This window comes from Lampris incognitus, chromosome 19 (assembly GCF_029633865.1).
Source record: "Lampris incognitus isolate fLamInc1 chromosome 19, fLamInc1.hap2, whole genome shotgun sequence".
Classification (NCBI taxonomy): domain Eukaryota; kingdom Metazoa; phylum Chordata; class Actinopteri; order Lampriformes; family Lampridae; genus Lampris; species Lampris incognitus.
In genome coordinates, this window is record NC_079229.1 from 26,143,442 (window position 1) to 26,155,137 (window position 11,696).

The window sequence follows — 11,696 nt, forward strand, 5'->3', positions numbered from 1 at the left end:
GCGTGGCTTTCTCCCCTCCCCCGTCCGCGGCCTTCACCGCCGCTGCGTGATGCTGCCGCCGGGTCCGCAGGCGGCTGGGCGGTGATGGCGGTGATGACGACCCAGCACGTGAGGTGAGGAGAGACGTTTCTCCTCCGGTCAGACGCGAGGGAGTCGCGGAACAGGAAGAAAATGGACGACAGGGACGCGAATGAGCGGAACGGCGTTTTTCGTTAGACGGGAAGATGGACCGGACCTGACGCTGTGTTTTGGTTTTTGTTTTTGCTGGGGGTTTTGTTGTTTTGAGTCAGCGCTTTGCGGAGACGTCGGAGAGGCGGCTCTCTTTACCATAACAATGGACACGGTGTTAGCCGGCTCTCCCGCTTGTGCGTGTTTCTCCCGAGAGATCTAGCTGAAGACCGGGAGGGGGAGGTGGGGGAGGTAAAGGGCTGTCGGGGACTCGGCGTGGTTTCTCGGGCTAACTTTTTTCCCAACGGCTAACGAGGTTAGCCCGAAACGGCCGCCTCTGCCAGTGTAGCGCGGCTAACGTTAGCGTGCTATAGAAGTGCACGGTAGCCGACCGTTAGCCAAACGGCAAGCTAACGAGCCGCATCTGGGTCTCGCGTCTCGCGAAGCGGCCGCGTTGCGAGTTTCCGTGGTAGACTCGAAACCAGTTGAGCCTCGCAGGTTTGTGGCTGCCGTAAAATAGTGGCGCTTACAAGGTGGCGTCCGTACTGGGACAAATCGCAAAACCTGAAAAGCTCCAGCTGCGCGTCTCGAACTGACACATAGGTTATAACCATTTATAGCGAGCGAGAGTCCTTAACAGCGTGTGGTTCTCGTATTATTGGCTTATTTATCAGTGTCATCCCTCCCCGGCACAGCATGCTATCTCTGCCTGACTCGGTTGTACACATACCGGTCGTTATACCGCCCCAGCGGAGAGGAGAGACGAGAGGAAAGAGAGAAAATGCGTTGAAAAAAGCTTCTTCTTCTTCTTTTGGTCAGTGTCATCGCACCTCGGTCGCTTTTCAAATCGGAATACGTTCGATAGAGTTGGATTGAAGCTTGGTTGATTTGAGCTGATCCTCAAATCCAAACAAAACGTATTGGTGGCGTCGTCCCGGAACCTCCTTTTGACAGTAAGTCTACAGGGCGGATAGACATGCGTCTGTCATCCTTTCTGGCCGTGTTCAGGCCTGCTTTGCCCCTTATCCTGGGGCTGTCGTTGGGGTGCAGCCTAAGCCTATTGATGGTGTCTTGGACTCAAGGGGACACGGATGACTCATGTGGGAATGAGTTGGGCAACGGGGGGCTTTTTAGAGGGGACAGGGGAGATTCCAGGGATGGGGCCGGCAATGAGGACTTCCAACCACGCATTGTGCCCTACCACAAGGACCCCAACAAACCACACAAGAAAGTTCTCAGGTGGGTGAGGAAAGGCTCCTAGTTGGATGGAAATAAAACACAGTTCACAACTGCATAGAAATGGCCAAAGCCATTAGTGTTACATTTAGTTTAGTTTAGTTTTTTTTAGCACATTACTGATGTTAAGATTTTCCCTGTTGGTAAGTGAAAATACTTCCCCTGTTTACACTTAAGCCTAAAATTGCACCTTGAGTAAATCTGATAGCCGTCTGATTTAGTCAAACCTTATCAAAATCCAAGTGAAACAGACCAGAGACGCACTGAAGAAGGATTTAAATCCAGTTGCTTTGAGCGGTTGGATTTTTATGTGGTTTGACTAAATTGGGTAGCTATCAGATTTTTACTCATCGGATTTTCATTATTTTTCAGTGAACATGTGCAGCCAAATCAAATCGTGACATTTCTTTTTTTAACGTGAACAAGGCAAGTTAGAATATTTGTTGCAGATGCATGGCATTGTTGCCGAGGGGCTGGTCTTAAACCATTGTCCATTTGACTGCAGTGGATTTACATTGCTTGTGCACTCATTTAATAGGCTTAAGGCTAAATCTCTCCTGCTGTAGTTAAGATGCTCCTTCAGAATATTCGACTGGCCAGGAGAATAATTACAGCTCTCATATAAAGCTTTATGTACATATGCACTGCAGTTGTGGAATATATATGAAATTGTGCAATATCTATGAAATCTTCTATGTAGCCGTAGCCAATGCATTATTTCTCAAACTGCATTACAGAAATGCAAAGACAAAACACAATCTGCCTTCTCGTGTCTTTCTAAAGCTGATTATCGGCTGGAACAAGCTGCATTTAATTAGCAGAAGGTTTGAAGAACCTGCTTGTTTCATAGTTTTAAACTATTTTTGACAAATTAAAGAAGGCACTAATTAATGAACCTATATATGTACTGAAAACAGTGTTGCAGAGCTTTGCCTTTTGTTCTCCAAATAGCTACTGAAAATGAGTTTTGGTGTGTTTACATCATAAGATATGTAGATTTTAAATTTTGTTGTCTTCATGTTGCATTTTAATTACCTTCTCTTATTCCATTTTATTTTACTCTCCCTCCTCAGGACCAGGTATATTCATACTGAGCTGGGTATCAGAGAGCGCCTGCTGGTGGGCGTGTTGACTTCCCGGGCCACCCTCAACACACTGGCTGTGGCAGTGAACCGCACGGTGGCCCACCACTTCCATCGCACCTTCTTCTTCACGGGCTTGCGCAGCCCCAAAGTGCCCCATGGCATGACCGTGGTTGCCCATGGTGACGACCGCCCGGTATGGCTGATGTATGAAACAGTGCGGCACTTGCATCAGCACTACGGCTCAGACTATGACTGGTTCTACCTGGCACAGGATGACACTTACATGCAGGCAGACCGCTTGTCAGAGTTGGTAGGCCACCTTACTGCAGGGCAGGACCTGTACATGGGCAGGGCTGAGGAGTTCATTGGTGGAGAGGAGAAGGCACGCTACTGCCACGGGGGCTACGGCTACCTGCTGTCCCGCAGTCTGCTGGCCCGGCTGCAGCCCCACCTGGATACCTGTCGCAATGACATCCTCAGTGTAAGACCTGATGAGTGGCTGGGCCGCTGCATCATCGACTACCTGGGTCTTAGCTGTGTGGAAGTACATCAGGTAAATGCACTGGAAGACAACGACTTGAACCTGACTATGTAGGCATCTATAGAAATGATTGTGAGAACTGTGGTGTTGACAAACCAGTTTGTTTAAACCAATGTTTCCTCCCAACCTGTTGTGTTTTGCCGGTGTGGCCCACAGGAAATGACTTATCATTACTTTGAGCTCGGGAAGAACGCAGATCCAGAGCGGGAGGACAGCGATGAATTTAAGAATGCGTTCACAGTTCATCCTGTGTCGGACCCAAATCTAATGTACCGCCTTCACAAACGCTTCAGCCAGATTGAGCTTGAGTGGACCTATGTACAGATCCAGCAGCTCCAGGTTTGTACATCCCACTGTTGTTTCTTTAACACTCAGATGCCTGCCTCAATGGGCTTATGTGGTGAGGACTCCTGTCTACAAATATACTGTCATCCTCACCAAGTCAGTTGGTTTTGAGCCATGACAGAAATTCCTGACTAACCCAATATTTATACAATGCATAGAGCCAAGACAAGGACAGAGTTGTTTTGTCAAGGCATGGTGTTTCCTTTCAGTATTAGCTCATTTTAGACTTGAAGATGCACTAACTGTGTTTGTGAGGTTTTTCAGAACTTTTTTCCTTTTATTTCCATAGATGGGTGTAAAATACTAATGTTTATCAAGTGTAAACCATATTTTATTTTTAACTCAATCCCTTTGGGTTTTTTTATGTTTTTATTGTATTTGAGGAGGATGTTTTAGTTGTTAAGTGGGGAAGTTGTTTTTTATGTTTGTTTGTATTTATCAGATGCAGATTAACAACCTGAGTGATCTGACTCCAGAGGGGAAGGCGGGAGCAACCTGGCCTATTGGAATCAACCCTCCTTTCAAACCAAGGACCCGCTTTGAGGTCATCAACTGGGAATACTTCACTGAAGAGCATATTTACTCATGTACTGACAGTTCCCCCAAGTGTGAACTGAGGGGGGCTGACCATGCTGATGTTAACGCAGTGCTAGAGATTGCTGTGGAGCGCTTGAATGAGAAATACCAGCCCCAGCTACGCTTCCGCAAGCGCCGTTTGCTCAATGGTTACCGACGTTTTGACCCCACGCGAGGTATGGAATACGTGCTGGACCTGGCACTGGAGGCATACACCCAGAAGGGTCACAACCAGGTCATCGCAAAGCGGGTTCATCTGTTGCGACCCCTCAGTGCAATCGAGATCATTCCCATGCCTTATGTGACAGAGGCCACACGGGTCCAGGTCATCCTCCCAGTTACAGCACAAGATCAGGATTATGTTGGTAACTTCCTGGACATGTACGTAATGAACACCTTGGATACCCATGACAATGTCCTGTTGACCTTTCTATTCATCTATGACCCATTTGATGCCCAGCGGGTCAGCCAGACTGACGTATTCGCTGGGATCAAGGCCATGATTGGGGAGGTGGAGAAGCGCTATGGTGACGTGAAAATCCCTTGGATCAGTGTAAAGACAGAAGTGCCCTCTCAGGTCAAGCTCATGGACATTATTTCCAAGAAGCATCCGGTGGACACACTATTCTTCCTGGCTAGTGTCTGGACAGAGGTCAATGCCGACTTCCTCAATCGCTGCCGAATGAACGCCATTAGCAACTGGCAAGTATTCTTCCCCATCCATTTCCAGGAGTTCAGCCCCGCTGTCATCTACCGTGACCAGCAGCCTTCTGCAGCCTCCTCTTCGTTTGCCTCTGAAGCACTGCGTGACGGCCACTTTGACCGCCACGTGTTCGACGAGGCTTGCTTCTACAATGCAGACTACATGACTGCAAGAACCAAGATGGCCGCCGATATCTTGGACAATGAGGAGCTGCTAGAAAGCATGGATGTGTATGACATCTTTGTGCGTTACTCCGGCCTGCATGTATTCCGGGCAGTAGAGCCAGCATTGATTCAGAAGTATGTGCGGCGGGCTTGCAACCCCCGGTTCAGTGAGGACATCTACCATCGTTGTGTGCTCAGCAACCTGGAGGGCCTGGCCTCACGCTCTCACTTGGCCATGGCTTTGTTTGAACAAGAGCAGGCCAACAGTACCTAGAGGGGCCTCAACTGCTTGGGGGATCTTTAGCATGGGGAATGCGTGAGCCTCAGTTATACTGGCTAGAATTGAACATCATGATTACGAATGGTATGAATCATTACTCGTAACTTAATTAATCCCTAAAGGGAAATTCTTCACTGGCTTGCTCCCCCTTTCACAGGGAGGCTGAAATGTGGAGTCAGTTGCAGGAAAGCAACCCTGTTGCTGTTGGGAGTTAAGCATCTTGCTCAAAAACACTTGATGCTCGGCTGACGCTTGAAGCTGGGTCCTCCGGTTGAAGGGTTGTCTGTGGAGCTGCAAGTATTTCATGATGAGTGATGTATCCCAACAACATGGACTAAACTACTGTGCACAAGGGACTGAGCAGTTGTATTGCTTGTACTGCTTCCATCGACATGTTTGAAGATATGGGCAGAGCTAATATGTTCATTATTCCAGTTTAAGTCCCATGGGACGTGCTGTCTTGACATACGGGGTGAACATACAGTGTACTTTCATTGTCAACCGTTATTGTTCATTTGTTTTATGATGGGGTAAAAAAAAAAGATACTTGAGCCATAAGTCTTCATTGACGAAGATTTTGAATATGATACTGGAGTCAAACAGAAGCCATCAACTGTTTGTCATTTCTTTTAAAACGAGTTGTTTTCAAAAATGGTATTAAAGAGTGCTATACCACTCATACTAGTTTCCTCCATTCATGTTCAGGGGCAGGCAGGAATGCTTTATTCAGTCTCATTAGACAAAACGGCAACTGTTATTAGGATTTGTACAAGGCATGATTGAAAAATAGCAAAATTATCCATTATCTGCTTGGCAGAGCTGAAGAGAGGGCAATATGGCAGAAGATTCCTACAGTTAATAATGGTAGCTTACGCACATTCAGGGAAGTTCACTCTGTGCTTTTCCCAGTTTGCCTTTAAGAGCTTCACTGTGATGCCTTGAGGCAGTGTACAGTTTGTTCTGAAGCTGTCAGCCCCGCCTTGTCTCCTCATATTAAGTCAGTAATTCTCCACCGCTGCCTGGGCCTCCCTGGTTTGTGGCTAAATTTCTGCACATACATATGTCTTCATGGACTAAACGCTCATTTACGAAGGGGAGGGTCCTTTCCATCTGGCCAGGGTCCAAGAAAGGGGTGGGTGGTTTACCTTCACAGCAAGACGGTTGAAGCCACTGAATGAGCTGCTTCACAACCCTCTTCGTACCCTCGCCTTGGGCAAATGGCTGACAGGATTGCACTGAAGCCTTAAATGCCCCCACCCATCGCGAACCCAACCCCCCATATAACTTCCCTGTGCAAGGGATGTTAGCTCAGGAGAATGGTGGAGGGTTGGACTGAATGGGGCTCTTTTTGAGGTGGGAGCAGTACGGCTGGAGTCAGCATTACAGCATTGCTGGTAGGCCTCCACCTGTTTCCTTGCGGTGAGATCCGCGAACAATAAATCGCCTGTCTCCCACCTCCAAGGAACATGTTGCTCATGCAGGAAAGCATAACTCAGAAACGTGTTTGAGAAGTAAGTCAGCACATTGCCTGTGCCTAGAATGGTCTTTTAGTGTTAAATACTCCAAAAAAAGTGGCCATAGGGGATAAAATTACTTTTTTTTACAATGTATCCTGCGATTTTATTTTCCTCTGCTGATAACAGCCGTTCTCAGCCATATGGAAACTTCATTCCTCTCATTTTACTTAGAACCTCCAATGTATTTAAACACAGTCGAATGTTGATATATGATGGGGAAAAAAAGTGCAATAAAACAATTTTGTTACTCAAATCATTGAGACTATTAATGGTGGAAAAGTTTTTCTGCTAAATATTGTGGACTACGCTCAGCATTCAGCCCGGGTTGGGAGGACACCTTTTGGTGCCGATGCTCTCAACTTTAATAGTAGTGGGTGCTGCAAAGACCAAAAAACCTTGTTAGTGAGATGGGGCCGGAGCGTACGGCAATAACACGAGACCATGGAGTCCCCTTTAAACCCAGCCCTAAATAATTAAAAATAATCTTAAATAATAAATGTCAAGGGTATGATGACCAGAGCTGTTTTCAAGTCCTTTGGTGCAAGCCCAAGTCAAGTCTTTCGTGACTGCGAGTTGAGATGCAAGTCTGTTAGGTGTCTGAATACTGGACGCACCCATTAATTAAAACTGACCAAAACATTAATGAATCGAAGCCCATTGCATGAATGAGTTCCCCCCTGTTTTCACCAGAAATGGAAAGATCTTGAACTTAAACACCAGCTCGTTAGTCTTAACATTTGGGGACCAACATCAGCGGCTGCTGAGTCAGAGTATAGACTCTGTAGCTTGGGAGCTTGAACCTAAACAGGCCACTTCAAAATCAAATGTCCATCATCTTCCGTCATATAGTCTCACTGCATTGCCTCGGTCAAGGCCTCCTCTCCTCCACCCTGACTGCCGTCACTTTGTGTGTCGGTCCGCTGCAGCAAGCCTGTTCCCCACAGTCACCGTTCATGTTTCATCCAGTCCTAATGGTCCAGAAGAGTGCTAAATGCAGCAAGACTCATTTATAAAGTCTGAATAAAGACATGCAAACATGATCCCGAGACCCTTTTTTTTTTATGTGTTGGATAGTTTAACCAGACCCTTTGCCACTATTGTAAACACAACATTTCAGTTGTGGTGAGGTTGTAAATTAATTTGAAGGACAGAAATATAAACTGTAGTTTGCACACGAATCAGTTTGGGCTCCCTTCAGAGTTATACATCGACATTGGGACTTAATTGACTCACGTTACTGTAATGTGCTCTGCAGCATATTGTCTTTGCAAAAAAATAATCCCAAAGTTTTATTTTTTTTAATGCAACAAATGAACGACAATGGTGGATAAAAAGACATGGGAGATATCATGGCATTTACAAACTTTGGCAAGCGCTTATTTATTTACATCCAGGCTGTCTCACAATGTCACAGCTGATTTTCCCTTTTGTGTGTGTGTGTGTGTGTAGAATGTAATCTCTTAACAAATTTGCTCTTTTGAGACGTACATATACCTTTTTTTTGTTTGTTTGTTGGTGACACACTGACAAGTGTAAACAGAGATAAAGAGCAGTGCCCACTATTCACAAACACATGCAATGAGTTGGGCAGACATGTCATGACAGTAGGCCAGGGTTCGGATGAGACCGTGCGTCTACATCCGGCAGAGGTCGTCCACGACGTCTGATTCTGCGTCCCATCTGGTCTCAAACTCACAGGGGTCGTGACCAGACGGCAACCCTGGATATGCGAAACCCGCGCTAAGTTAACCTCGACTCAGCCTCACGCTTACGTCATTCTAACCCGCCATTATCAAGCCAGGAGCGCGTCTGAGTGTGCCAAAGAAAGTTGAATCAGTTCATGTGGACACAACGGTTATTGAGAGAGACGTTTCATCACTCGTCCAACCGACTTCTTCGACCGCGACTGCAGAGGTCGCTTGAGTGAGTGATGAAACGTCTCTCTCAATAACCGTTGTGTCCACATGAACTGATTCAACTTTGATTTCCTTACCTGGATCACTGAGCATGCATAAAGATGTGCGTTTCGCAAATTTAGGGTTACCATCTAGACAGGCCCAACTCGCGGGGGGGGGGGGGGCTTGATTTCCAGTCCCTCGGTTCCCCCACAGGAGGGCGTCAGCAAACCGGTGATGCTATAAAGAGGACAACAGGTGAAGTGAATGGATATATGCCGTGGCCGTACCAACAAATGAACCTGGGTCAGACGCCGTACTTTTAAGTACTGGAACGACTGAAACTACTTGTTGACCTAACTCCTTTTTCTAGAAACGAAAGAAAAAAACAAAACAAAACACATCGACAGTTAGTTGCTGGTACAGTGGGGCACAGTTTGTTTTTTGTTTTTTTTTTGGCAGAAGTTTCAGAAGGCATTTCAACAAAACCATGGAGTCTTATGCCCCTCACATCAACTACTAGGCCATCTTCATATATTTACACGTGCTGCTTCGGATGTTTCAATTCATATCCATGGAGCATGCATAGGTCATCTGATCGCTGTGTGTGTCTGTGTGTGTGTCTGTGTGTGTGTGTGTGTGTGCGTCTGTGTGTGTGTGTGTGTGTGTGCGTCTGTGTGTGTGTGTGTGATGGGGTGAAGAGGTTTCACCCGTGATGGATGTGGACAGAGAATACATTGCAATCGAACCCCGAGACGGGAGGTCTCTCGTAGAAACCGACAGCTGAGGAAATCCTCCATCTGACATCATCACAACATATAGTACAAACAAAGTCAACCGTCGACCGAAAACTCGTGTGCAACGAGACAGGCGCAGACGTCTTGTCGCAACTACTGAGACTGCGTTACAGTCGGGAAGGTCAGTCCTCTCTCCACGACGACTGTAAGCCTTCAGTCTCACCCCACACTGACTCGATACGATGGACCCAAAACGAACCAACCCCCAACCCAAGATAGTACACAGAGGAACACTAATATTTAAGCCTTACTAATTCAAAACTTGTGGCGCTACCATACTGCGCCGTGTAGCTCTTTTTCCAAAAGAAACACGCACGCACGCGCACGCACGCACGCACACAGGCAGCCATATATACTGTACAGTTGGCCCTCTTAAGGGAGGAAAAAACGTATTTACATTCACATCTATCATTAAGTCAAGTCTTCATATTTCTTCTTCAGCTTTGACAGGTCGTGTGTTTGTGAAGTTGGAACAAACTGGCAATGGTTTCCCCAAGACCTCGGTTAAACAGTATGTTTACTTTTAGGTTTATCTAATTTTACAAAGATCGTATGATAGATACTTGGGTTTTACTCCACGGGGCAATACGATAAGCAGCAGGCAGAGAATCATATGTATAGAAATGTTTGACATAAGGATGCGCCCATATCACTTTGTCATTACCAATATCGATCCCCGAGTATGACTCTCAGAGTACTGGCTGATACCGGGTACTGATCCGATCCATGACTTCTGCTGAACCATGCAGGCTCAGACCATTAGTTTGAGGTCAGTGGGCAAAATAATGGAGATAGGATCATTTCCTTTCTGTCACTGCAGAAATACAGGCTTCCATATGCTCAAAATACAGTAAATTAAGCCACTTTGCTTTCATTTCAGGTGTGTTACTCATGGATTTTGGTATCGGTTTTAGTTTGGGGTAAAATCTCTTGACACCGATACTCCATTTTAGCCCGATACCAGTGTTGGTATTGGTGCATCTGGTACACCTTTATCACCTGACATAACCTTAACTGCCCTGGTGCACTAAACCATCGTCCACGTGGAGCTGCATGTGGGTTTGAGCAAACGCCGGGAAATATTCCCCACTACTGTTTGACCCAGGTCTGAGGACTTCACACGGTCTGATTCAAAGATCACTACAACCTTTTTTTGCTGTAACCTTTGGTGACATCTTCAGGACTTCAACTGACAAAACACAACATTGGAAATGGGGAGCGAGTCATCTCCAAGCATTACTATATATAGACATATTGTGTAGTCAGTCTCACCCACAATGATCTGTGAGCCGGGCCGGATTTTGACAAGCCTCCGACCGGATACTGTGATGATCCAAATATTCCTCTTCTCCATTTAAAAGTTGTTTTTTTTTTGGTGTGAGGAGGATTTGTAACCACTATAACATTACTGACCTCTCAAACGGTTGCAGCTTTGTGATAATACTGTAGTTTAGTTACAATGAGCCCTACATTACACTGGTTTAAGAACGAGATATCGGACAATGAATCTGGAAATCAGTGAATAAGGATAAAAATATGACACGTTAGCTGCTTTCCAATCAACGTTTCAAGTGAATTCGGCTCTCGAAATGACGGAACTCGCCAGACGCCGTCAGTATGACAGCAGAAACGTTCTTCCCTGTACCCCAATATATTATAATGCTGTATTCTTCATTCTGCTGGTGTAGTCAACCGATCTGAGCACGCTCAAAACAACCCATTACAAAGGGACAAATGAAAACTCACGGGCACACGCGCAGACACCTACGTGGCCTACCATTGTTAAAAATGACACACACACACGCGCGCACAAACATAAAATAAAACAGAAAACACACGAACGCGTTGAGCTCATCCAGGGAACAAAGTGAGGAAACGGGACGACGGGGCTGTCACACTGTTAAACTATGTGTGCGTCTCGCCTCTGTCTCTTTGAGTTTAACGTCTCCAAAAAAACACAGTGATGTGCGTGCAGCCGGAAGGATGAGCGGTTTTCTTGGCTGGGGGGGGGGGGGGTGCGGGGGGACATGCAAGGGACACAGGCTTTGCGTAGAAAAACAACCACTATCACCGTAAAGCTCAATTAACAGACTGCGTGTCTGGCGACGAAGCCCAAGGCGGGCAAGACCGGTGTGCGGGTGTAGGGGAGGGGGGTCTTTGCCAGAGACGGTCAGTCATGCTGCTGAATATAGTATACAAATACATGCGGTTAAGCACAAGACGAAACCAGAGTGCAGTGGGTGGGGTTGGGGGTGGAGATCAACCCACCCGCACATACGTGCGCACACACACGCACACACGCACATGCACGCACACACACACACACACACACACACACACACACACACACACACACACACACACACACACACACACACACACACAGGGC

The 11,696-nt window shown here is 46.6% G+C and overlaps 1 protein-coding gene across 1 annotated transcript; it reads left to right on the forward strand.

Annotated features, from left to right (window-relative positions):
• Nucleotides 1-304: 304 nt before the first annotated feature.
• chpf2 (chondroitin polymerizing factor 2) lies at nt 305-6,853 on the forward strand. The gene is made up of 4 exons (XM_056299458.1): nt 305-1,407; nt 2,478-3,042; nt 3,187-3,369; nt 3,818-6,853. Exons 1-4 carry the CDS (start codon nt 1,145-1,147, stop codon nt 5,090-5,092), a joined length of 2,286 nt encoding a protein of 761 aa, XP_056155433.1. The 5' UTR covers nt 305-1,144; the 3' UTR covers nt 5,093-6,853.
• The last annotated feature ends 4,843 nt before the right edge of the window (nt 6,854-11,696 follow it).

Coding starts and splice junctions, on each gene's coding strand:
- chpf2 (XM_056299458.1), top strand. CDS start 1,145: ATGCGTCTGTCATCCTTTCTGGCCGTGTTCAGGCCTGCTTTGCCCCTT. Junction 1,408..2,477: donor CCACACAAGAAAGTTCTCAG/GTGGGTGAGGAA, acceptor CTCCCTCCTCAG/GACCAGGTATATTCATACTG. Junction 3,370..3,817: donor TACAGATCCAGCAGCTCCAG/GTTTGTACATCC, acceptor TGTATTTATCAG/ATGCAGATTAACAACCTGAG.